The sequence below is a fragment of the Zootoca vivipara genome, chromosome 7 (assembly GCF_963506605.1).
Source record: "Zootoca vivipara chromosome 7, rZooViv1.1, whole genome shotgun sequence".
Lineage (NCBI taxonomy): Eukaryota > Metazoa > Chordata > Lepidosauria > Squamata > Lacertidae > Zootoca > Zootoca vivipara.
In genome coordinates this window covers 69,090,006-69,117,589 of record NC_083282.1, presented here as the reverse complement: position 1 = coordinate 69,117,589, position 27,584 = coordinate 69,090,006, and the positions used below count along the sequence as shown (strand labels likewise).

At 42.3% G+C, this 27,584-nt stretch overlaps 2 protein-coding genes across 7 annotated transcripts in view; both read left to right on the top strand.

Annotated features, from left to right (window-relative positions):
• The window catches only part of GGT7 (gamma-glutamyltransferase 7), a 44,648-nt gene extending 31,309 nt beyond the window's left edge, over window positions 1–13,339 (top strand). For all 3 annotated transcript variants that reach the window (XM_035122695.2, XM_060277254.1, XM_060277255.1), the window contains exons 10-15: window positions 428–516; window positions 1,412–1,561; window positions 3,502–3,619; window positions 4,795–4,932; window positions 5,904–6,003; window positions 7,584–13,339. In XM_035122695.2, the coding sequence (XP_034978586.2) occupies window positions 428–516; window positions 1,412–1,561; window positions 3,502–3,619; window positions 4,795–4,932; window positions 5,904–6,003; window positions 7,584–7,747 (759 nt within the window). In that variant the 3' untranslated portion in view covers window positions 7,748–13,339. The remainder of the gene's footprint in view (window positions 1–427; window positions 517–1,411; window positions 1,562–3,501; window positions 3,620–4,794; window positions 4,933–5,903; window positions 6,004–7,583) is intronic.
• A 2,467-nt stretch (window positions 13,340–15,806) lies between these two features.
• NCOA6 (nuclear receptor coactivator 6) overlaps window positions 15,807–27,584 on the top strand; it is a 47,164-nt gene continuing 35,386 nt past the window's right edge. For 2 of the 4 annotated variants that reach the window (XM_035123919.2, XM_060277253.1), the window contains exons 1-3: window positions 15,807–16,064; window positions 25,689–25,800; window positions 26,788–26,918. The gene's annotated coding sequence lies outside the window, so the exon portion shown is untranslated. Of the gene's footprint in view, window positions 16,065–23,524; window positions 25,801–26,787; window positions 26,919–27,584 lie in introns of those variants that run through there. The other 2 variants (XM_035123920.2, XM_035123918.2) reach the window with 2 other exon arrangements.

Genomic DNA, 27,584 nt, shown 5'->3' with positions numbered 1-27,584 from the left:
TATATATATATATATATCCCGTATATAAGCACTTGGCTTCCTTCAAAGAATCTGGTGAATAGCAGTTTACCCTCCAAGAACTACAATTCATAAGATGCTAAAAGCATAAGATACAGGGGAGGAGACATGTGTGTTAAATATATGGTGTTCATGTGAGCACACAAATCACAGCCCCTTTCTTTTCGAAACTAACAGAAGACATGCTGGGTATGATCTGGAATGGAATAATCCCAGTCATGTGTACCGTAGCTAATGTCTCATCTAGCCTGACTCATTACTGTATAATAGAGTGATAAGTTTAGATAGAAAGGAAGTGGCACTATCTTGCCATGAGAGCACACACCTCTCACTGTTCTTTCAATGGAGATGGAATGGGTGGGCTACTTCATAACGTGACTCCTTTTGTCTTCCTTTCTATACAATGTAGACACTAAAAGTCGTATTGGCACTAGCTAGCAGCTTGGGGGACCCTTTCTACGATGTGTCCATTTCTCACAGCGTAGAAGACATGATGAGGTAAGTCTAGATTCATAATGAACAATCATTTTTTTATGTTGACATATTCTGTGTCATTTAGTTTAGAGGGAGCCGACTTCTTCTGGGTCATTCTGTCCTCTCGGCAATGGGGAGTAGGCCAAGACTGTCTGACCTGCTGTGGGTGACTAGACTTTAAGAGAGCTGATGTTGCCTGGCAACAGAGGCTTCACAGATACAGAAAACTAGCACTCAGGTGATATGATGTCATTGACCAGCGGGATGAAGCTGAGGAATTCTGCGTCCTGAGAGAGAAGTGGGGCTTGCCACAAGATGTTGCCATATGGAGGGTCCTTGTTCCTGGTTCCAGCCAGTCAGAAATCTCATCTTCCATGTTGCTCCATCCCACCCACCTTGTTTTTCTTCTTAACTGCCAGCCAGTATTCACTTACCATGCTGACATGATTTTTTTTGGGGGGGGGGTTCCACACCCCTTGCGGTTATTGCTCCCTATTGTACTTCTGCAAAATTTTGGGGTCCCTTCAACACTTCCAATGCCTCCCTCTTCTGTATGGGGTGGTAGTGTCATTTCAGTTACAGTACCTACCTCTTCCATACTTGGGATAATAAGGTTGTTGTTGCTATATGCTAACTTTTCCCAGACTGGTACTCGCCAGATGTTTTGGAGTACAGTTTCCATTAACTGCAGACAGCATCACCAGTTGTGAAGGAGGAGGATGGGACAAAACACATCATTTAAAATTCAAAAAGCACAACAGAATAAAACATACTTCTTCTGTTTCATTGGTTTGTTGTTAAATTAATTTTTGGGATGGATTTCTAGACCTCTTTTCCCTAGTTCTAGTCCCCCGCTCCCCCCATCACAGTATCATTTCAAAATTTATTTTTTTCCTCCCCCGCCCTCTTGTCAATGCAGTAAATCCAAGGCAAATTTTCTGCGTCAACAGATTGACTCTCAGTCGTTCCCCTCTGATCATGGCATCCCACATTTCTCCATGGAAAGTGGACCCTCTGCAAGTCAGGTCCTTGTCATGGGACCTGATGACTACATTGTTGCAGTTGTAAGGTAAAGCATTGGGGGGCACGGGACAACATAGTTTTCATTCATTTTCATCTTTAAACAGTTTAACATGCTTGCATTGAGATATATCTTTGTTGACATTACAGCATGTGACATGCAACAATTACATAAAATGGAAAATAAAACAAACACTCAGATAAACGTTTCTGAACATATTAACAAAATTGTGTCAAAGTGTATATACCAAAACTTTTACAGTTATTACAGATATGAAATTATGTATTGCTTAGATTGGTGACCATATGTAAAAGGTATTTTGTATCAACAACAATTATAATTTATAGGAAGGGGGAGTGATGGGAGGGGAAAAAAATAAAACAAAATATATACTTGATGCACATCAGACTGTGCTGCAAACTATGGGTACTGTTCTACCACATGCCTCATTATTTGTGTAATCAATAAAGTCACACTAGACTGCATAAAAAATTATCTTGTTTCTTTTGGCCTCCTGCTACCTTTAATTTTTTTTGTCAGTTTTTCCATTAATGCTCTTTGCCAAATTGCATTATACCATTGGTCCTTAGTTATTGATTTTAATGATTTCCATGCCCTGGCAATAGTTGATCTTGTAGCGGTTAATAGATGTGTTATAACTATTTCATTTCTAATTTGCAATATATTGTGACTACAGGTTTAGTAGAGCTAGTCCTGGGGTCATGAGGACTGTCTGCCTTGTAACCCAAGATGTTTTTGTAAATACCCCCCCATAAATTTTATGTTTTTGGACCCACCCACTACATGTTCTGATATGTCCCTGTAGTGGTTCATCCTTTCCAATAGGTACATGGGAGAAATGTTCGGTTTATATACTCTAGGCATCTAGGTGCTAAGTTCCAGCCATGCACCTACGGTAGTTGTTGTTCTCTGGTTGTTGCCAATATGGATTTGTATGGTGCTTTTGTCCACAGTCTGTTCCATGATTATTTTTCAATAGTTTTTCAAGGGATGGCGATAATTTTGTCTCCTTCTCCACTTGTTTTTTCCCCAGTCTCTTCCCCCCCAAAAAATTATTCATTTTATAATAAAACAGAGAAAAACAACACACCAAAGACAATACAACTACCACCAAAAAAAAAAAGAATAAAGCAGCAAACAAACAAGAAAAAAGAAAAAAACATAAAATTTCTAAAGCCAATAAATCATATTTTCCTAAACATTACTATGTGGACTTCCTCAGTCCCACCCTTCTGAACTTCATTTTCTCTCCACTTGTTTTTTGGATCTTGCACGTCCATTTCTCTTTTGACACAAATAATTGAGCTAAGCTTCCCTGTTTGGAATGAAATGCTGCTGTGGACATTCCCTTAGAAAGAGGGAGTAAGATTTTTTTTTAACCAAATGCTTTATAATCAGGTGGATTTTAGCAAAATTCGGCACCTGGGAGTGAGAGCTCTGTTCTAAAAAGCAAATAACATGGTGCACTAAACTTGCACTATATTCCACAATATTTCAGAAAGCGGTTTTTATGTCATGTGAATTTTGGATATGATGTGAAAATTAGTAGCTAGGGAAGCGTTGGGAAAATTGAATAAACTGCAGTGTGAATGCAGCCATAGATGGCTTTAAAGGCCGATAAGACAAAATGATGGATGATCAGTCTGTCAACGGCTCATAGTCATGATGGATGAATTTCCAGGGGCAATATGACATCAAATATCAGTTGCTGGGAGAGCTACTGCCCTCATACCCTACTGCTGGATTTTCCATAGGCATCTGGTGAAAAAAAATGATGACAGATTAGTCTGAGCTCTGGTCTGATCCAGCAGGACTCTTTTTATTTCCTAAGGTGTTTCAAACATGAGCAAGGGTGTATTAGGGAAGTGGGAAGAACAAAGAGCCCGAGAACCATAAGCTCTGGGGCAGCAGGTGAAACTCTTTGTGGATTTGGATTCTCACAAACTTTTGTGTATATCCCTTTCCAGTTCCTTGAACCGGCCATTTGGAAGTGGAATAATGACTTCTTCTGGAATCCTTCTAAACAGTCAGATGCTGGATTTTTCTTGGATGAATGAAACAGAAGGCCATTCATCTTCTGGCTTGGTAATAAATTATGAATTAGTCTGACACGAATAGTGAAATGAATAGTAAGTGTATGCAAGCATGGCACCAATGATTGATGAAGTGCATGTATCCATCAGATAACTAAGATCTTCTAAAAGGTAAAGGGGTAAAGGGGCCCCTGACCATCAGGTCCAGTTGTGTCTGACTCTGGGGTTGTTGGGCTCATCTCGCTCTATAAGCCGAGGGAGCCAGCGTTTGTCCGCAGACAGCTTCCGGGTCATGTGGCCAGCATGACAAAGCTGCTTCTGGAGAACCAGAGCAGCGCACGGAAACACCGTTTACCTTCCCACCGGAGCGGTCCCTATTTATCTACTTGCACTTTGATGTGCTTTCGAACTGCTAGGTTGGCAGGAGCTGGGACTGAGCAACGGGAGCTCACCCCGTTGCAGGGATTCAAACCGCCAACCTTCTGATCAGTAAGCCCTAGACTCTGTGGATTAACCCACAGCGCCACCTGGGTCCCACTCCTGGATCTTCTAGGAGCCCTTTATTTGCCACAGTGTGTGTGGTTTTAGAGCCGAGCTGGCAAGTTTAGCTCTTAACCTGGAAAACCCCTGTTTTCAGAGCCTCTTGACTTTCCAATGTGCGTCTACTATAAACATTTTCCCATAAAGAGCCTTGAATTTCCTGCCATGAATGTTGTTAGATAAATGTGATGTGATATTATCTGGGTGCGTGCTGTGAAAGACTGGGGTGGGGAAACTCTGGCCCATGAGTCTAATTAGGGCTGCTTGGCTTCCCCATTTGGCTCCTGAGGTCATTTTGACCAAACCACTCCCACTTGCTGTACACCTGACATCATATATGGCTCAACTGAAAACATGGTGTACTGCAAGTAAAAACCTCTTAGCTGTGCAAAATAGCTCTTTGAAAAGGGCTTCTGAAGATCCAACAGCCAGCTGACTCAGATCTTCAGAAGGCCCTTTCAAAGTGCTTTGCAAAATAGCATTTTGAGAGAGGTTTCTGAAGATGTCTTCCAAATACCATTAAAAAGTGCTATCTTGCCCAGCTCTTTGAAAAAGGCTGATTTGAGCCTATCTGGTAATTGGGTAATGGTATTTATTACCTTAGAAATTCAAGGAAACAGAAGCTTGAGGGAGAAAGGCTCCTATTGGTATATTTAATAGTGCATTGCAAAATTATTTTTCCTGCAGAGGAACTTTATTCAGCCTGGGAAAAGGCCGCTGTCTTTCTTGCTACCCACTGTTGTCCGGCCATCAGAAGGGATGTGTGGGACTTACCTTTGTTTGGGAGCCAACGGTGGCGACAAAGCTTTGAGCAGCATAACACAGGTCAGTCTTTTGAGCACTGCTGCATGCTTGCAATATAATATCCTTTCTTACCAAGAGAAAGAACTGGGTCTCTAGGACCAACCCTGCCAGGTGCAGGGTGGGTGGGGAGGGGATAGATGAAGGCAAGAACAAATGTCTGAGTTGATGCAAAAACACTTAAAAAAAAAACCATTGACATGTGTATTTGCGTGTGGTATAAGCACCATATTGATTCTGCTTCTGACCGTAAAATGCCTTGGGGTGGCACTACAGTTCTTTTGGGCCCAGCCAGTAAACTGGCTTTGAACTGTGAAAAGTGGTTTGAACTGTGCTACTTAATACTATCACTCAGTGTCAGCATGTGACCACCATAATAGTCTTAAGCAGGGCTTTTTTTCAGCTGGAATTCGCTGAAACTCAGTTCCGGCACCTCTCAGATGGGTGCCATTGCCATTATAAGAGAACAAGGGAGGTGAGTTCTGGCACCTCTTTCTCTAGAAAAATAGCACTGGTCTTAAGTACTTCTATGCAGTTAAAGCCCTTTATCTTTTTTTGGGAGAGGGAATAAGTTCACAGTGGATGCATAAATGTAGTGTATGATCATGACTATAATGCCATCCCTTCAGCATAGCTGACTCCCAGACATTGGAGGACACGTTTGAAGAATGGTTGGCCCCTGTGAGAACAGACCAGGTCATTGGTCTGATCCAGCAGGCTCTTCTTATGTTCTTGAATGATGATTTGGTGCAGAAACCAATACTGTGATCCATACACCCTATTTCTTCTAGTGTACAGATCACATAACTGATGCGTACATAGGTAGGGGTCCAGAAGCATAAGCCACTATGCAGACATACCCACGAACAGGTGGAAGGCAGGTGTGTCAGCCATGCTCCTGCGTCTTCACTTTGAGTATCTGAACAAGACTCAAGATTCCATCACGAACAATTCATCAAAAACCTTAGCATCTGCTTTGTCTGATCTTTTAACAGGTTTTAGTAAACGTTTTGACCTACAACAAGAACCTGAGTGAGAGTCTTTCACTAGGCCGGCTTCATCCTCAACTTCAGTCTAATATCCTGGAAGTTGACAGTAAGTATGAATCACTGATCTTCAAAGTCTGGACTTCTGTTATTTCACCTCTGTGATTTCAGACACAAGTGAAACAGGGTGAGGGTTTCCCCAGGAGATATCTAAGATTACGGTACTCTGTAATTTTTCCTCAACTTGACATGGTTTGTTGAACTTCATCGTATGGCTGTAGTAAGATGGGAGAATCTTTTTGTATCTGACTACATTGCAGAAGCTGAAAAGGAAACTGTATGCCAGTACTTTGGTGAAGTGGAAACAGTGCTTCTGCTCTTTTGCTTATGTCACCATAAGCCACCTTTCCTTTTCTGCAATGTGGGCAGATTGAACATAGGAATCTGCCTTATGCAGAGTCAGGCCATTGGTCCATCTAACATGGAACTGACTGGTAGTGGCTCTCCAGGATTTCAGGCAAAAGACTCTCCCAGCCCTACTTGGATATTCCAGGGATTGGGCCTCAGACCCTCTGCAAGCAAAGCAAAAGCTTTGCCGCTGAGCTATGGCCTTTCCCCTGGAAACGGGAACGAGCTCTTCAGTCTGCTACCATGTTTTCCTGAGCATTGACTCAAGAAATTTGGGGGGGGGGTCCAATCTCTCTTTCATGTTTGTAAAGCACTTCGATCTGCTCTCCAACAGCAGAAAGGCAGGTAAAATCAACAGAGGAATAAGGGAAGGTATTTTCCTCCCCATCATGGCACTTGGGCACTAAATGGAGGTGGAAAAGAAAATGTGCTTTATTATTCAGTGCTGTTGCAACTGGTAAATAGGGCTGTGACTGCCCCCTCCCCCTGCAAAAACTTGACAGGCCAGATCAGAATCGTGGGCTGTTGTTTGACCACCCCTAACTGTATGGTGCTGGAGGAGACTCTTGAGAGTCCCATGGACTGCAAGAAGATCAAACCTATCCATTCTTCAGGAAATCAGCCCTGAGTGCTCACTGGAAGGACAGATCTTGAAGCTGAGGCTCCAATACTTTGGCCACCTCATGAGAAGAGAAGAATCCTTGGGAAAGACCCTGATGTTGGGAAAGATGGAGGGCACAAGGAGAAGGGGATGACAGAGGACGAGATGGCTGGGCAGTGTTCTCGAAGCTACGAACATGAGTCTGACCAAACTGCGGGAGGCAGTGGAAGACAGGAGTGCCTGGGGTGCTCTGGTCCATGGGGTCACGAAGAGTCGGACAACAACAACAACAACAACAACAACAACAACAACAACAACAACAACAACAACAACAACAACAACTGTATGGTCAAGGGAGTCAAATGCATATTTAGTGTCCCATTTTCCTGTTATTTAGCTTAGGTACCTAAGCAAATTTTCTCTTCCTTAATTATTACACCAAGCCCTACAACTCTTTTAAAGCACTTGTGCCCTGATCCTACAGGTAGGAAACGTGAACATGGTGACACAGATGTTCTACATACACAAGACTGCACATGATTCCTCTGCATAATGGGGGAAAGGGTGGATCCAGGGATCTGCCTTCCTTGTGTACCAGTTGGCACATGGATCAGCACCTTGATGGGGACTGCTGCAAAGCCTTTCAATAAAACTAATCTTTTCTAAAAACTCTCCACCAGGTGAGTTTCCTGAAGAAGATATCAAGTACTTCACAAGCATTGGTCAGCCGGTGAGCAAAATCGAGGTCCTTTCTCTTGTTCATGGAGCCAGAAGAACCAACAATTTCATAATTGGTGTGAAGGACCCAAGAAGTGTGGATGCAGCTGGAGCCACAATATTATAGCAACTCCCAGATGGGTTTGTTCACGAAATAAGGCTTTTTCCAAAACACATTGTGCATGTTCCCAAACAGTCCCTTTATCGTTCCCCCTGAGGCGGAACAAACAGTGTTTGTTATTGGTTTCTCCATTGCTGAATAGACCCCTCTGCACTTCTATGCTAAAACCAATGCAGCAATGAAGGCTGACAAAGGCACAATACAGACCTTAAGTCTTTTCTTGTTTTGTTTTGTTATTATGAACTTGAGTTAAAAGAATCTCAGGCACTATTATAATATGAGCACAGGGAATAGGTTTAATTTCAGCAGCACCCTGTCAATGGTTGAGTCCAGCCATTTAATGCACAGAGAGATATTTCTAAACTAAGCACTGGGAACATTCAGGAAGCAAACCACTGGTTGTGTACAAATGTACTGTTCTGAGAGCGTGGTGACAGGTTCCTTCCTCTGTAAATACACATACTTCTGTTTTGAGATGAGTTTTTTTTTTAAAAAAAAAAGGCAAAGAAAGAATCGCAGTTTCACAGGTTTGAGTCTGAATGGGCTGAATGAGAAAAATCTTATCTGTGGTGAGTGCTTATTGGCTAATATATGTGACATCATTAGCAACGTCTTCTCCAATCTCTGGAACACTTCTGCAGTTTAAAATAATGTTTTCAGTCCCTCCCCCCCCCCCTGTAAGGAAAGGATAAACACAGAGGTGTGTGTGTGTGTCTGTGTGTCTCTGTGTGTGTGTGTGTACAGGCTGATTTTTTAAAAAAGTGGAAGGCTGCCTGACTCATTAAAAAAAAGGGTAAACAATGGCTGATCCAGCATTTCACCTCCCAATACGTATATTTGTCATGCATGTTTCAGCTTCACTGTGTGCTAGGGCCACACATACTGGTTTGAGTGCTCTTGAAATGGTACCTTTGTACAGTGGTAACTTGGGTTAAGAACTTAATTCGTTCTGGAGGTCCGTTCTTAACCTGAAACTGTTCTTAACCTGGGGTACTTTAGCTAATGGGGCCTCTGCTGCCGCCACACAATTTCTGTTCTCATCCTGAAACAAAGTTCTTAACCCGAGGTAGGGTTAGTGGAGTCTGTAACCTGAAGTATCTGTAATCTGAAGTGTCTGTAACCTGAAGCGTCTGTAATCCGAGGTACCACTGTATTCACCTGAGAAGATGAGGCAAAGATATTTCTGTATCCAGTGCATTTATTTCTGATACTGTACTAGTCAACTTTCTCGTTTCTGAATGATTCCTTCTCAAGTAGATGAATAGAGAATAAGAACACTGAGTTAAGTTAGCCCCAGGCATTCTCAGATGTTCCCTGTGAGTCAAATGATTTGTACCAGCATACATGTTCTAATAGGATATCGGCTCCTCTGCACATATTAATGAAAGATTCTTTCATTCTGATTTTGCCTCTCTGCCCCAACGGTGTCCTCTTGGTGGCATCAGTGCTATGGTATCTTGCCAGTCACTTCAACAAGTTGTAGGTTCCCCCTATTGTGTTTTGACACAATACATTTATGTAGTTCAACTTTGGATCTGGATTATAATGCTACATACATTTATACTGGGGGAAAGCTGAGCTTCAGTTTTCTCATGCTACTGTCCATAGTAGCTCTATCAGCGTAATAACATTGCAAATTTTAATGCAGAAAGAACTCAGGCAGATTCAGTGTAATCTTCTACTGAATAATTTAACCGAAATCATGGCTTTCCATAGTGCTGCAGTTCAACTTATTGTTGCATTTATTGGGCAAAACCATGGCAATCAAGGCCCAACATAACCAAAATAAACAAAGGGGCAATCCCTTCTCACCTAAATGTTATGTTAACTGCAATTTTCAAATCATTAACTTTGAAAAACAATTGGCAAAACATGGGGGTGAGGAGACCCGCCTGCCCCCCAAGCAGAAGATTTAGGCTCATATGCATTCATATTCACTGTCTCTGCCTTGGCCCAGTGTACTAGTTTCTTTCTTAATCTATGCTGAAAAGACAGATAATAAAACTAGATCAAGACATTGCATATTACTCAGCCCCCCCCCCCATTGTCGTTCTCAAATGTAAACTAAGAACAAAAATATTAAGACAGTTCATATTAATGCATTTTAAGGCTTGGCTGTAAATACTAACGGGGCAGGAAAAATATTTTAAGTTCTAATCTTATGGATTTGTAGCTGACTTCTTGCCAAGTTTATCTCACTTCCCTTTATAAATTCGAAGTGGAGTTTTTTGTAAACAGATATGACCCAGCTGCTCAGGTCTTGCAAAGTTTACCCTGTTCATCTGAATTGCCAACAACATAGCCTACAAAGTGCTAAAGAGATACAAAGAAAGTGTTTCACTGAAATACAATAGAATCTAGGACAAAAACAAAGTTCTGGGCAATAAAAAGGTACACCATCAATAGTAATGTAGTTTATGCATAACACTGAAAGTCTCCTACCCAAGTGATTTTGTTGGTGTCAAGGAAGATGTACCCAAAGTTACTTTTACACATCCTCCAATCAGTCTGTCTTAGGCTGATTTGTGAAGCAGAACAACTGCTGCTTATTAAAACTAGAGGCAAATACACAAACAGACATGGGCAACTGTTCCAGATTATTTCTAGACATGGGTGCCGACACACTCAGTTTATTATGTCAGAAATCAATCTAGAGGACCTACATCGGGAGCACTTTGAGACATGTAAAAATATTTCAGTTCTCTGTGTAGATGATAGTGGGCACATCAGAACAACTCTCTTGATGTGAAATAGACAGTCAGTGAACGCATGGAGGCAGGGCGCATGCCACAGCAGCGCATTCTGCCCTCAGCTTCCACATCTTCAGTGGAAGGTATGCGCAGGGAACCCTACATGTTGGGAGCTGTATTGGTGTGGGTTTTATCTGCCTGATGTGGGAGCCTGGATCCCTGAGTGTGCTGACAGAGCCAATGTGTGTACAGCTGCAGGCACAGCTTCAGCTAAAAAATGTGCACTGGTGGAGTGAACGGAGTAAATGATCCCACCCACCGCCATGTATTCACTGATTGCATGAAAGCCTCTTCTGAATGTGAAAGCAAATTCACAGTTCTACACCATATAAATCACAGAGAAAACTCTGGCTCCATTAATAAATAAAAATTATATCTGCGTACGGAATCCTTCCATTAAGCTTTTGAACAACCTCCCTCCCTGACAAAATGTAATTTCACAGCACTTGACATATTAAATGCACACCCACAAAAATATCTCCCCTATACTGATTTCACATTAAACCAGTGCATAATTTTTATTGCTTTCCTCCATCACATTATTGTACCTATGGCTACTGTACATATTCTGTATGTATATCGGCTAATAGCTATGCTGGTGCTCCAGATCTTATATCCCATGAACTGGAATTGAATGAATACTGTCTTGTTCATGTGCACATTTACATGACAGAAAACCAACTTAATACGAAGAATGGCTCCTCCTAATGTTGGAGGTATAAATGAACAAACAGACTGCAGAAGCCATCACTGCTCCTGCTTTATGCTTGAATGTTAACTATCCTTTGATGACCTCAATGTAGTTTACAATCATTCACTAGTTAAGGGCTCATTCAGTTGTTCTGTTATAAGTCGCTAAATGGCCTACATGAGATTTTTGAATGTTTGTATGACAACATCAACCAAGCTGCAAGCAGTGGTGTAGTGTGGGTTGCCAGCTTCCGGGGCAAGGCAAGTATTGTGCCCTCTCCTCAGAAAACAAACAAACCCGGAACACATAAACGCATACCCCACGTGAAGTTCTGGAGTTGCGGTGCTTCCCCGGCAAAAGCGCATGCAGCCTTTTCTAGCCATAGTGCAGAGGGATGGCTGGAGGGTGCTGGAAAAGGAGGGGTTGGGGACAAGCGGTGACCTGCCTCCACAAGAGGGCGCAGGAAGAGGAGAAAATGAGGGGATTCCTTCCACACCACCTTAAACACCATGCAGGCACTGCAATTCAGTGGCTTCAAGGCCTCAGACAAGTGAGGAGCAGAAATTTTGCAGCCCTAAGAATTTTGCACATGGGCAATAGCCCCTGTGGCACCCCCACCCACGCTACGCCACTGGCTGCATGTGCCAACATATGCTTACAGTCTGCCTTATGTATGTATCAAAGTCCAGGGCCAGTCCATGAATGAGGCAGGGTGATGTGACTGCCCAAGGCTGCAGGATTCACAGCAGCAGCAGATCCCAATGTCAGTCTCCCCCTTCACCTTGTTCCTGATGTAGAACTTTCCTCACCCCTTCTTCCCTGGTGGGGAGGGCAGGTCTGCCATATTGGGGTCCTCTTCGGGTGCTAGGATAGAGCGATTGAGATGAAGCAGTGGGGCTGTACAGAGTGAGACTCAGTCTGGGACATAGATAATGGAGTCTTCACCCTGCTTCTGTTCCTGAGTGTCATTCACTTTTCTTCAGGGAAAGGGTAGGGCTCCATCTGGGGACAGCTGTCTGGTGAGGGCAAAACTGAACACCCTGACACTGCATGGCCAAGCCTCCATCATCAGGAGCAAGGTTTAGTGCACCTTAGTGCATAGAGTATACAGAAACTGATTTTGTACAGATTTTGAGAGATCCCTGATATAAGGGATCCTTCCTCCATATACACTTGCCTGTCTTAATGACCAAAAAATTAGAAACTTGTTCATGAATACAAAGCCATAGAAGATTACTAGTCAGAAGTTTTACAATGGATCCCTTAGAGCTATTTCCACATACAGTATACGTGTTAACACTTGTGTGGATTTCTGCAGCAAGGGAAGATAAGATGAACTGAAGGGATATATCCATATTTTTGCTCTGAGGAGGCAACAGAGTGCACATGTACACACTGACACTCACACACACACACCCTGACACACGCACACAGATTTACCATGCCACTACATAGGTTCAGAAAGTGGGATGAGCTGTGCTTGCAAAGGAGCAATCATAGCCTTAGAATGCATTTCAATTCTTTCTTAACAAGCACACTTTGCATTCAGCACTAAATTTGGTACCAAATGCAAGCTGAGCTGCTTTCTGCTGGGGTTGGATCTACCTGACATCCTATGACACCAGGTTGGTATCTCTGTCCAACTAGCCCACCTACTGCAGGAGGGCACTAAAGAACTGGCCTCTCCTTTTCTAATCTGTGACTGACTGCATATTGTTTTAGTGTCTTATCTTCTAAGCAAATTGTACAGTAGTGTGAAGTGTTCGATTGATCAACATATGAATTGTAAAGAGCAAAATACTCAGTGGACTCCCCCACCTATCTTCTAGGCACTGAGTAAAATGTCTGAAGCGCCACCTAAACTTACTTTGCTGCTGGGAACCAAAATGCTTAAAGTTTAATTTTACCAGAAGGTAAATTGCAAGAAGAGGGATTTTTAAAAAAACACAATGTAAACTTTGAAAAACAGAGTTCATGAATACAAATTGTAAAGTTGACATGTTTACTGTATAGCATTGTTTTTATTTGGAAACAAGTAACACAAAATGCATTGTTATCACAACTGTGACTTTGGTTGTACAGACAAGAAAATGTTCATGCATTTTCCCACCAATAACAAAAAGGCAGAAATAAAAACACTTTTCTTTTTGTATTATACGCTCAAAGGTATTGCATCCTCTTTTGCTTTTCTCTTACTACAGCTATAGTTTTGAAACCCATTGCTCACATGATTAAGCTACTATAATTCATTGGAGTTACGTGTGTGTGATAATTTTAAAGACTAAATATGTTCTAAGGGTTCCCTCAGCCATTTGGGCTTGATTTGGGGAGGGTGCGGGGGAGCATGTGGGGAAAGGAGAGTAAGAGTAAGATCCATTGCACAAGCGGGAATCTTTGTGCTTGTGGATCTAGGAAATTAGTGTTCAGCCAGTGGGTCAGGACCCACTAGTGGGTCATGGCCTGATCCAAAGTGGATCACAACAGGAGCACTACCACCATGCATGTTTGGGTTGAAAGTGCATTCTGGGTCTGAAAAGACTGATCTCTGTAGTGGGATACAACAGAATACTGTATATACCTTATTTCTAGGCTATAGGTGCTGAACATGAGGGCAGGTCTTGAACTGCACCATTCAAGATACTGTAGTTCTGATTCTGCTATCAAGTTTTTCAGCTTTGCCACTCCAGTCCCAGTCATTTGGCACATAAGAACAGGAGCAAGGCTAATACTAGTAAATCACTTGGGGTGCAGTCACTTTAGCATGTGAGGTAATGAGGCCTGCTTATCACCACCAAGAGCAGAGTCAATACCAAGACTGATTCCCTTTTTTATTTTAGAGTTTTCCAAAATCACCACCTACCCAAGGATATTATGTAGCGTAGAAACAAGCAGGTTGAGGCCTATGCATGCCAAGGTCTGAACCATTGTTTAAATATTTATTTTGTATATTCATAGCCTGCTTTTTGATCTGAAAAATCTACTAGGTGCCTCACAATTGATTTAAAATCCACAACTTGGCTGGAACTAGAAATGGATTCAGTCCCCCTGGTAGATTATCTACACTGGGAACTAGATACTGGGAGTGGGTCCCTGTTGGCTCTGACCCTCTATTACAGTAGCCCAAATTACATATTTTAGTAACCCAATAATTACATTTTATCCTCACAACAACCCTGTGCGGTAGGTTAGGCTGAGAGACTGGGCTGAAGTCACCTAGCGGGTTTCATGCCTGAGCAGAGACCAGCACTTTAACCAGTACACCACACTGGCTCATGGCTGGATCAGCCAAGGTCGGTCTAGTCCAGGATACTGGTTCCAATAGCGGCCAGTTGGAAGGAAGCAAATGATGGCTTATACAGGAAATGTGGTATAGAGGCTCATGTTTTCTCATGCTATGATTATGAGAATGGAAAAGGCTGCTGAGATGGGGATTTTATGGAAGGACCAGAAAACAGGAGCCTGTCTGGCCCTGTGGATGTTTATGCATGTTTGCTGGTGTGATTTCCGCAGAGTTCAACTGGGGCTTACTCCCAAGTACTGAATGCACACGTTTCCCCCATTTGCACTCTACTTTTTCTGTTGCCTCCCCTATTTCAAACTACTATATAAACAGCAGACGCCTTATGACAGGGCCAAATTCTCATTACTCTATAATGCTTGGTGCCCATAAACAATGCATGGAGCCCATGTTGCAGACCCTTTAAGTGTCCTTATTTTCCAGGGACGGTCCCAGATTTACAGAAGCCATCCTGGTTTCTGATTGGATCCTGGAATGTCCTGCTTTCCCCCTATTTTCATTGGAGAAATGTTGGAAAGTATGGAGTCATGCGAGCCCCGAGCCAAGTAACCATACCTTTAGAAAACATCTGAAGGCAGCCCTGTATAGGGAAGTTTTTTAATGTTAAATGTTTTATTATGTTTTCTATATACTGTATACTGGAAGCCAACCATAGTAATAATAATAACAATAATGGAAAAGGACGTCCCTATTTTCATGGGAGAAAATATTGGAGGGTATGCGTGATGGTGCTGCATACACAAAAAGCAACACATGTAAGTATGTATTGGACTACTGCCGGACAGAGAAAGCGGTTTAATAGCCTGTGACAAATTTTCCCTCTAGGATTAATGTGGGTTAGATTGGATGAACCAAGGGTGGGGGATCCTGAAAGACAACAGCTCCGAGGGGACTGAGCCATGGATCCCCTGAAGAGAATCAGGACTGTAGCATAACTGAGGCAAGGGGAGATGGATAATGCTCCCCTCAGCATCTTTCTTTTTTGACGGACCTCTGTACAGTAGGTACTCGTTTTTCACACGGAGGCTTCCTAACTCTGTAAGGCGGCAAGCAAGGAAGTTGGCTTTAAGAGCGCGTGAGAGGAGAAACAAGTCCATTTCTTTGCTGTTTTTCAGAGCCGCTGAGATTTGTAAAATTAACCGAGCCGCTAGAGAGAAGATACTACGGCCGCGTGCGCCAACCTCCCCCCCCCCCGCCCAATCTGCCTCGGTGAGGGAAAGGAGAAGGCGGGGGGGGGAATACAACAGCGCGCTTCCGCCGCCGCCCAAACCGGGGGCGCGTTCCCGGTCCAAGGCGACGCGCGCGCAGCCGGGCCGTCACGTGGCCTCCCTGAGGAGGAGAGGAGGAGGCGGAGCCGCGGCCGGGCTCGAGGGTCGGTGTCCTGGAGGTTCGGGCTCGCGCTGACCTCTCCCCACCCTCAGCCTCCGCCCCCCACCCCCCGCCCGCTTCTCCTTTCCCGCCAGGGCAACCGGCGGCGGCGGAGGAGGAGGAGGAAGGAGCGTGGCGGCGTTGTTGGCCGAAGCTGCTTGCTTTCTTTCGCGGGCCGGGAGCGGGCGCGTTGAGCGGGAGCAGCAGCGCCACCAGGTGAACGCGCGCGACCGGGCTCCGTGTGGTGTGTGCGTGTGAGGCGGGGCCGAGCGGGTGGGTTCCCGGCGGGGTTTGCGTGGGGAGGGGGCGGGAGGGCCGAGCGGAGGAGTCCGGCAGTCCCAGCAGGCGCGAGGGGAGCAGGGCCCGGCTGTGGGAGGGGCTCTGGTGACAGCCGTTGAGAGGGACGGGCCTGGTCAGGGTCGCCCGGGACGAAAGAGGGGGGCGGGGGCCTGCGGGGGCCTCCCAAGGGCCGTGCGTGGCGACCGGGGAGGCCTGGCACTACCGAGGGCGAGTGACGGACGGTGCCAGGTCTTTGGGAACAGGGGGAGGATGTGCTTCAGGAAAAGCAGCGTATTGGCTGAGCCCGGACTTGGGAGGAGGAAAGTGTGTGTGTTGGTGGGGGGGGGCGGTGTCCTCGCACTCGGGCCTGGTCTCTCAACCCGCAACCCACCCACCCACCCCGGTTTACTAGATGCCCTTTAACTACGAGAGACTGGCCCAGGTTTAGACACAAGGTGGGGGGACCTCCAGGACAAAACACAATGGCCGCCCCTTTGCCTTCTCGTGCCCAATGTCTTAGGCAGTCCTGTTTTTTTTGGTACAAAACTCTTGCTTCCTTTGGTTTCCCTTGGTCATTGGTAGTGCACACGTGGAGTTGGCAGCAGGGGTTCGCCCCTGAGTCCAGAAAGACTGGCCCCTCCAAAGCATAGACCTGCTACCTTTCCAGCACTTGTTTTGTTTTTAAATCGCTTGTCAAATGTGCCCGGCTCCTTGAGGTGGGTTTTGTCTCTTTTCAATATGCCTGGAGTGGTATATGTAGTTGGGCTTTATGCTTCTCTTAAAGCCCTGAGGAGCCCAGGCCGGGAATAATTTATCTGTAGCCTGACTTTTTCCCACTAAATTATTCACACACGTCTATTTCAGAATTATCAGATAGACAAAGAGTCATGCTGCTGATTTATAACTTGGATTGATCGGGATAATGGAAAAGGTTTATATGGATAGGCTTATTGTGTGTAGGTGGGCTGCCCATTGGGGTTAACAAATCTCATTAGAACCACAATACTTTTTTGACATGATATGTAACCTCAGATGGTCCTGCTGGTGTCACATAAGCTCTGCTGATATGATAGGTTGGATATGAAATAACATGTGATGTATCCATGGAAGTTTTAGCATCCTGTTTGATTATGGCTCTTACCTGATGTTCCAAGTAAGAGGTCCTTATCCCAAGGGGCCTTTTGAAATCTTAAAAACTGCAGAGTAATTTGTATACTGTTAAGTATGGAAATTGGTAGCACTTAACAACTTGATCTTAGAGGCTGTTCACACAGCAAAGTTATCCTAGAATAACCCTGGGAAAGAACATTGTCCGAGGGTGACCATGTGGCCTAAGTTAAGGGTCCCAGAACCCTAAGAACATCAGCACTTTGGTTTTGAAGCATATTGGTTCTTTCTTTATAGAATATTTTGAATGGCACATTTTACTCCTTTGGGTTTATATATTTGTTTGAAAACAAATGATCAAAAACTGTCAGCGATGCATATTGTAAGCATTTGTTTTGGTCATAGGGCAGTCACATTACCATTTAAAATGAAAACAAAATCAGTCATATCACTACTGATTGGAAATGTCACTGAAATAACAAATGATGCAACCTGTGAATAGTGGTAACTTCTGCAAATTGCTTGGGACTGTTGGGGGTTTGAGATTCTTTGGTGGCTTAAAGTTTGGCTAATTATTCTGCTTGTTCAGCCCTTGTTCCTGTAGTCTTAACTCTTGAGGGTTGTTTTGCAGATGGCAAAGTGTAACTTAAACGGCTGCCAAATTTAACACAGGAAAGAGAATTCTAGCTTTGGATTTTGTTTGCATTTAAATTTGATATGCCTTCTCTTTGTCTAAAGAAATTACCTTACAGGAGCAAATACAACCCCTAATAGCAACTTGAGCAAAATACTGGTTTAATATGAGCAATTGTTTTATTGGCACTCTTTGTAAAGGAAAATGGAGGGTAGAAAGGGTCCCTCATTCTCTCTACTTCATACAGAGGCTCATTATTATTATTTATTATATTTATATACCGCCCTTAATCTGAAGATCTCAGGGCGGTTCACAAGATAAAAACACAAATAAATAGCTACAACAAAACAAAACAATGCCCCCACATAAGTACTTGGATGTATTGTGTGGGTTAAGATGCAAAATATATGGGTTTGACCAGGAACTGAAAGAACCTTTCTAAGTGGAGATTCCAATGAATATAATGTGGAAAGTAGTTTTATTTACAGACAAGTGATTGACTTTGTTGGAATATACTTTAGTATTACAGTACTTCAGTATATACATATACAGTGGTACCTCGGTTTGCGACCGCAATCCATTCCGCCGAGGCGTTCACTTGCCGAGGCGTTTGCTCGCCGAAGGCATGCTTCTGCATGTGCACGAAGTGCCGCTAGAGCGCTTCTGCGCACACACGCACTGCGCAGATCGCTTCTGCACATGCGCAAGCTGCGCAGATCGCTTCTGCGCATCCAACGCCATGGAACCCGGATGTAAACACTTCCGGGTCTGCGGCGTTCGCTCGTCAAAGCGTTCGTAAACGGAGGTAGTCGTAAACCGAGGTTCCACTGTATATGTGTGTGTGTGTGTATGCTACTGTTCACATGTGTGTTTTTCATAGTACACTAATTGACTGGGCATCAGAGTACGTACTTTTTGTTGGTGCTTCTCCCTCAGCTTGGCCTCTGTTTTCCATTTATTTGTTGTGAAATGTTCCACCACTCATACATTCCCTAATATGTTAAGTTTTAGATTTTTGCAACAGAATGTTTTTTTCATTTCTATGAATTAATTCAACTCCTGACTTCTTTCTGGTTCTGTTATGATGGATGTAACTCTTCTATATTGTAAACATTATGTTGTAAACCATCATGGGAGATGTTTGCCTAAAGGGTGGTATACAAATATACCAAATAAATTTATTTTAAATGCCCTTGTTGCTATTATGTATCTCTGCTGCTGTATGTGAGAGTTCAAAAGGTGAGAATCTTACGACATATTATGCAAGCAGCTGAACTGAGAAAGAGTAAAACTGCTAGGAGGATCCTTGTTTTGGCTTGGCAGATGCACATATCTTTTTGCAAATATTATTTATTATACTGTGTAATTTATACATACCATATATGTTACATATTCTTCACAATGTGTCCCATTGTGGGCTGGGCTACAACAAAAATATGATAAGATCTACACAAAAAAGCATAAAACACAGTACAGTATCAGTTACAAAAGGGAAAACTAGATTCAGCCATCCCCAAAAGTTAGGTAAAAAGGTGCTCCTTGGCATGGTGCTGAAATGTGTGCAAAATAGGTGCCAGGCACAGATTGGGAGAGGGAGTTCCAGACCTTGGAGGCCACTAGAAAGAAGTCTCTTCCATGTGCTGCCATGCCTTGAATCTTCTAGGGCAGGCATGTCAAACCTGCGGGCCTCCAGATGTTTTGGACTACAATTCCCATCTCCCCCAACCACTGGTCCTGCTAGCTAGGGATCATGGGAGTTGTAAGCCAAAACATCTGGAGGGCCGCAGGTTTGACATGCCTGTTCTAGGGCAACAGAAATGCTAACAAGGCCTCCCACAGTGAAAACACCTCTTAGTTTGGTCTGTTTGGGACAAGTTGATCTTTCATGTATGTTGGCTCCATACCATTTAGGACTTTATATGTCAAAGAAAAGGCCTTCTTCAATGTATAGCCCACCTTTGTTTAGTCAAGGAATAAAGTAACAACACACTAATACTAGTAGGAGAACAAAAAGCCAATTGGCGAAAAGCTGGCTTTAAAAGTGATTGGTGCTGCTCCTTATGTTGCCTCTGTGGTCTGTTGGAAATTCCAAATCACTTTTTGCAATCAACTTTCTACCTTCTGTCCTTCCTTTTCTCTTGAGTCTGAAGGAGAACTTGTTTGTAAAATATGTGCCATCTGTATAGGTCACTCACAGATCTAGTTTGCATTCTTTAATACAAGATCTGAAGTGGTCCTGGTAGGGCCACTTCAGATATTAAAGTTTTCCTATAGGGAAGACATTAATGTTCATACTGCTCATTCAGGGGTGATTCCACATCCCCATATACCGTATATTCCGGCGTATAAGACCACTGGGAGTATAAGACGACCCCCAACTTTTCCAGTTAAAATATAGAGTGGGATATACTCACCATATAAGAAATACGACCCGGCGTATAAGACAACCCCTGACTTTTGAGAAGATTTTCCTGGGTTAAAAAGTAGTCTTATATGCAGGAATATACAGTATATTGTGTAGCTGTAATTGGGCCACACTTGCATGTTTAGAAAAAGTTGGTGTAGCATGTTTCAGTCTACCTGTTGAATGCTTGGATTTTTGTATACTAATTTGTGTAGAAAAATATGTCTGAAGCAGTTTGCAATAATTCCCCACTGTTATCCTAGAACAAAGAAATTTTAGACGCATAGTGGGATTACTTTCCCCCCCTCTCTAACCTTTTGCAGTCTTTGCCAAATCCTGGTTGCTGCTTTGCATATCTAAAGGATCTGTCCCTTTCACTTCTTGCATCTTTGACCAAACATTTGTTCACCCACATCTTATATTACAGCAGTTCCATCTTGCTACTCTTGCTCCAGATTTGCTTTGTGGTCTCTAGAAACAAATGCTACATGCACTGACTTCTTGTCTTTTGCTACACCAGGTTCAGTGTCCTGGTCCTTAGAGCTAAGGCTGTTCAGTTCCCAACCCCCACATTCTCATGTTCTGTACACTTACCTGTTATCAGGTGTCTTTCTTTCCTTTTCTTACTTTCCATGTGTCTGATCAAATTTCCCCTATGATGCAGCTTGTCCACCTGTGCCCTAAGTGGTCGGTGCAGGGTTACCAAATAGGCAGAGTAGGCACCAGGCTACGGGCCTCATGCCTTTTAGGGGCCCCATGACAATGGATCAAAATAAATTTGATTTGATCTTGAGAGAAAATTACAAAAATGTATTGGAGTTAATTTGTGAGCCCCCCACCCCGATTTTGAGTACCTAGGGGCCTCCACAGGGTTTAATCCAGCACTGTAAATGGTTTGTGACCTGGATACTTTTAAAATCTTCTCTTGAACAAATCCTGAATATTTTTATTTGTTGTATCCTTAAAATGAGCATCTAGTTAAGTAAATTAGCCTGAAGTTTAATGTACTTGTCTGGCACTGTGACATGTGTTACAATGGATGTCTTCAGATTTGGCAAGTGTCAACAATGGTAGACAAACATTGTGCATGTCAAAACTTGAGACAAACATCACTGAATATCAACACTTAATATACATTAATGTACTCCAAAAAATTGGGCAAAACAACTAGGGCCCTACAGGATTTAACCTCCTTCCCCAGGGCCTGTAAGACAGAGCTATTCCACCTAGCCTTCAATTTAAATTTAGCCTAATCTTTTATTCCCCTTCTCTTCCCTTCCCCTCCCCTTTTTATGAAGATTACCTGCTCTGGGACCCCACAGCTAACTCTCCCCTGACTTCGGTGGCCCAAGTAGGATTTCGCCACCTAATGTTTATTGGATGGGTTTTCCCCCAAATTGATTTTTGAACTTTGAATTTTATTGTTATTCATGCTTTTATACTATATTTTATGCTGTTTTTATGTTGTATCATAATTAAGTGTTTTAAATTCGTTGTTAGCCGCCCTGAACCCTGTTTCTGAACCGGGAAGGGCGGGGTATAAATATATTATTATTATTATTATTATTATTATTATTATTATTATTATTATTAGATTTTGGCTATTAGTTTAATTAATTAAAATTTACTTTAAACCTTTTAAATTACCGTATTTAAAATGCAACCCCCATACATAGACACATATAATCATAGAATTAGAGAGTTGGATGGGACTCTGAGAATCCTTTAGTACAGTGATGGGCAACCTTTTGAACTTGGTGTGTCAAAATTCGCCAAAAAACCGAGCATAACTTGGGTGGCGTGTCACTTCAAGAAAAAAACCATAATTTTGTGATATTTATAGTTTAAATAAAAAAATGTATAATTGTAATATATAACTGTATTTAACAAACAAAAAACTAATTATTTAACCAAACCAAACCAAAAAAACCTTTTTTATCACAAAGTGCCCAGAGTTGTTGGGCTTTTTTGGGGGAGCTGCTGACCAAAGTTTTGGAGGGTTTTTTGGGGGGGTGCAAAAGTTGCTTTGCTTTTGGGGGGGATGCCCCAAAGCTGCTGCGCTTTTTTGGGGGGGGGGAAGAGAACAGAAATAAATGACGAATAATACATTCGCTGGAACTAACACGCAGCACCGACAGTCTGCCAAAGCGCCAAAAAACCAGCACAGAATGGGTTAAAAAACGAACGCTGTTACACCCAATCATAGTCTGCCAAAGCGCCAGAAAAAAACAGCACAGAAAGGGTTAAAAACCAATATCTGGCTACCAGCAAGAACAAGAAAGGATTCGGGGTTTTAACAGCGGGTTTTAACAGCGGAGACAAGCTGTAGCGGAGACAAGCTCTAGCGGAGACAAGCTGTAAGAGGAGCCGGAGAACAAATAGGGGAAAAACAACAACAACAACAGCGCGAATGGGCCGATGGGGCGCGTGCCAGCAGTGAGGGCTCTGCGTGTCACGTCTGACACGTGTGTCATAGGTTCGCCATCACTGCTTTAGTACATGCAATTTGAAATCATCCTTGACCCTGCCGAGCTTTGAAAATGTGCTAGCAGTTTTACTGTTGCACCACTGTAGAAGTGTGACCAAGCAGTCCTGACTTACAGTGATGGGTATCTCAGTTATATTACTGGGTCATTCCATATCAAGATATCAAATTTTTGATGATTTTTTTTACTCCATGTAATCCAGTTTTCTTAAAATTTTGTACACTTATTGAACAATCAAAACTAAGTTTAAATCTAACATTTTATTTTTTTATCTCCTCCCATTTTTGAGTTATGAGGGTGATTTCATGTGTTGTTGTTCATTTGAGGTTGCATTTTCCCAATTTTAAGACCTGCTAAGGAATAGTAGATTATTATTATGTTTTGATATGTAAAACCACAGAATTCATAGAGGGTGTACTTTCTTTTCCTGTGACTCTATATCTGAGTTTCTAACACTGACAAGAATGGTGTTACAATTTCAATGCCCATTACTGTTTTCTCAGACTAATGAAACAATGTTTCATATTTACAAAGCAGAAAAGTAAAAAAATAAATCAGATGCAGTTACTGTATAACATTACTGTATTGACACTTTTAGCTGAACCTCAAGGAGACAGTTACAGGTAGGTAGCCGTGTTGGTCTGGCGTAGTCGAAACAAAATAAAAAATTTCCTTCCAGTAGCACCTTAGAGACCAACTAAGTTTGTCATTGGCATGAGCTTTCGTGTGCATGCACACTTCTTCAGAAGCTCATACCAATGATAAACTTAGTTGGTCTCTAAGGTGCTACTGGAAGGAATTTTTTTATTTTGTTTCAACTACACCAGACCAACACGGCTACCTACCTGTAACTAGAACTAGGTATCTGAAGAAGTGTGCATGCACACGAAAGCTCATACCAATGACAAACTTAGTTGGTCTCTAAGGTGCTACTGGAAGGAATTTTTTTATTTTCTCAAGAAGACCGTATTCTCTCACCTATATCTACCTGTTTTGGCAGGCAACACAGCTATATAGGCAAGTTTTATATATATATAAAAGGATGTCATATAGAGGAGGGAGAACGGTTGTTTTCTGCTGCTTCAGAGAAGCAGACATGGAGCAATGGCTCTATAAGAAAGAAAATTCCACCTAAACATTAGGAAGAACTTCCTGACAGTAAGAGCTGTTCAGCAGTGGAATCTGCTGCCAAGGAGTGTGGTGGAGTCTCCTTCTTTGGAGGCCTTTAAGCGGAGGCTTGACGGCCATATGCCAGGAATGCTTTGATGGTGTTTCCTGCTTGGCAGGGGGTTGGACTGGATGGCCCTTGTGGTCTCTTCCAAAACTATGATTCTAAGTTTTTAAGGATCTGCCAGTTCTAGTTAAGTATAAGCATGAAAGCATGCTATGTTGGTCCTAGCCCATGGTGTGAAGGCACATGTTGTAGCAGTTTTATGAAAGCTAAGCAGATCTAGATCTGGTAAACATTTGGAAGGGAGTTTGCCTAGAAATTCTATGCATGTTGCTTTGAGTTACATCATTTGTGTTCCTTATGACTTGATGGCTACATGCCAGATGTGGGGAACATATGGCTTTCCATATGTTGCTGAATGTAACTCACACCACCCCTGGTAATTGGCCATGTTTTCTAAGGTTGATGGGAGTTGAAGTTCAGCAATATCTGGAGGACCAGATACATACTGTTCTGTCTCTGCATGCCCATTAGAGTTAGGAAGTGATAGGAGGAGAAAGCTGCTCTGTTTGTTTCCTGTTTGTAGTTGCCAACTTAACATGTATGGGACATATTGGGTTGTTTTACTATCATGGAAAAAAGAGTCTTAGGGCACAGTTGGGAATTCATAAAGAGACAGAATGGTTGGAGGTTATTTTCTGTCACAGAGGTCCAAAGTACCCTAATAGGGTTTTTGTGTGTGTGTGAGAGAGAGACTGTTTATGTGAGCTTGGAGTTCTTTTGAAATGAAATCATATTGGACCCCCTTAGCAGATTGACACTGTCAAAATAAATGGTGGAGGTTGCCTGAACTTATAAGGTGCTATGTATCTCAGCTTAGGATCTCATAGGACCAGACACAATGATTCTGACAGTGGCCCAATTCCATCTGTAGTGACTTTGAGCTGGGCACAATGCCAGTCTGTCCACACCACCACTTTAATACAAAGGCATGGAATGCAAGAAGTTCTATACAGTATGTTTGTTAGGCCTTTCTAATAAAGGAAAGTTGGTAAACTGAACTGGGCTTTCCTGATAATAAATATAAGAGGAGGAGAATAATGTTTCTTGGAGAAGGGGTAGAGTTAGACATCTGTTGTGGACCATTTGGATTGAACTGAACATCTATGGGAAAACTTGGGCACCCCTTTTATTTTATTTTTGTAGTTGGCAGAAGTATTATAGTATGATATGCTTATGGCGCCAATGACCTGATATAAAATTATGTCAAGCTGCTTGTGTGTTTGTCTGGCCTTATATGGATCCAAAAAAGGGCAACCATATTAGATACCTTATTTTATACTTCACGTGTAATTTGGACATTTTACTCATTTTCTGAACAAATAGCTTGTAAAGGGTAGGTGCCATAGCTCAGCAATACATAGCATGCATTGCATGCGTAATATTCCAGATTCGGCCCCTTGCATCTCAGATACCAGGACTTGGAGAGCTGCTGCCTTTCAGAGGGTTACTTTCATAAGCAACAAAATAAAAAAAAAATCCTTCCAGTAGCACCTTAGAGACCAACTAAGTTTGTCATTGGTGTGAGCTTTCGTGTGCATGCACACATCTTCAGAAGTTCATACCAATGATAAACTTAGTTGGTCTCTAAGGTGCTACTGGAAGGAATTTTTTAATTTTGTTTTGACTACGTCAGACCAACACGGCTACCTACTTGTTTCATAAGCAACATTATACATGTGTGTGTTTTTCTTCTTAGGGTTAAACTCAAAGTGTGCTGAGACATGGTCATCTAAAATGCTTGTTAGGTTAAGATTAATGAATGCCATTTTAAACAACATATAATGAAGAGCCAATGAAAGTTCATCTTGGTAAGTAAAAAGGGAATAGAGATCTTTTGGTTTCATGTATTGCTAATCATATGTACTTTTCTTTATGCCTTACTTTATGTTCCATAGTTTTGGTGACCCTGTTGGTCTAGTTGTTGGAGTTCGAAACTTTATTATAAGAGGTGTTGAAGTACCCCATCACAATCAGTGACATTCTCTTTAGTATGGAGAAAATCTAGGGTCTGTTGGTTGGTATGGCCAGTGAGCATATTAGTTGTGGTAAGGCTTACAGTCATGCCCTTGTTACTTCTGCGACATGTGAGAGGGTTTGTTTGAAAATTCCCCATATGCCAAGCTGTCAGGTGTATTTTAGGAAAGTACTTTTTAGAAACTTTATAGGGAAAGACACTAGAAGAGAATTATGGGTAGGGAAATCTAGCTCCTCTATTGCTTCTCCACTCTAAAACTAAAATGGTTTTACTTTCTTTAAACAAATGTTAGGCATTGTTTTATATATTGGAATTTAATGAGTAGATAGCACATGAACATAGTGTGGGATTCAAAAAAAGTTGTTGAGCTTTTTTTGGGAGGGCAAGGTTGTTGAACTGTTTCTGAGGAAAATCGGAAAAAACAACTCTGCCAATTTCCGCCCGGACACTGCAATATTCCAGATATGTCAACCCTAGGTTTTGCAAACATCTTGTCTGTGCAAGCATTGCCAGATGGAATGCTTACTTCTGGGGGCTTACCCGCTCCAGCCAAGCTTGGGCTACGGAGGAGAGGGGAAAAGCCCCATTGTGCAAGCAGGCGTGAATCCCCCCCCCCATGGATTCAAATCAAACTTTCACAGGTCTAAATTCAATGCTTTCCACAATTCTCTTGTTTGTTCACCAGTTGCTAGAGTGTGATAGCATAGCAAACAGCTGAAAGGAGATGTGGTTTGCTGATGTCTTTTCTTTTCTTTCTTTTAAGAAAGAGAGGCTTGTGGAGAGTTAATTATTTTCCCCTTCTTCTTGAAATTTTTTTTAGGTTTATTGTTATCTAGGAAGGGCAACAGGACCTCATCCAGAATCTAATCCAGATCGGCACCATGTTGTATGATTTTGTGGATAACATGATCGTCATTCAACTTAAGATAATTGTGGAGTTATGACTAACAGGTATCCAACCTCTTAGAAAAACAAGTATTAGAATGTTAGCAAGCCATTGATGTCTGTAGTGTGAGCTTTTGCTATGCAGATATAGCAGAGAATAATGCAGATCACCTATGTACAAATAAAATTATTCACTAATGAAATGGTTTTAGTATTTCAGAAATTATCAAATGCCAGTTGCAGATTGTCAGATGTTCAGAATTTAATAGAACGCAGCCTAATCCAGTCATGTTAATTTGCAAATAAGTCTTATTTAGCTAAGTATAACTTACTGATGTACCGGTATGTGTGTATAGGATAAAACCTTATAAAATAATTATAATATTTAATAAAGAAACATTAAGCATATATGCCCCATTGAACTCAGTGGAACTAACTTGTAAATAGTCATGCATAGGCTCATGTTCTAAATGAGCTATAAAGTCATCAGCATAAAGGAGCAAAAATTCAACCTTAATGTTGTGTGTTCAGTATGTGTGAGTGGCCTCAGATTTTTAAAATTCCTATGCTGCATAAATACATGTATACCAATTTTATATATCATTTGCCAAGTCTTATCTCAGTATGGGTGGAGAGACTACTTTATTATCAGAATATGATTTTGGTTACCTGTATGTATGTATGTATTTAATAGATTTCTAGAACCCCTTCTGTAAACTTCTGCCTCTGCAA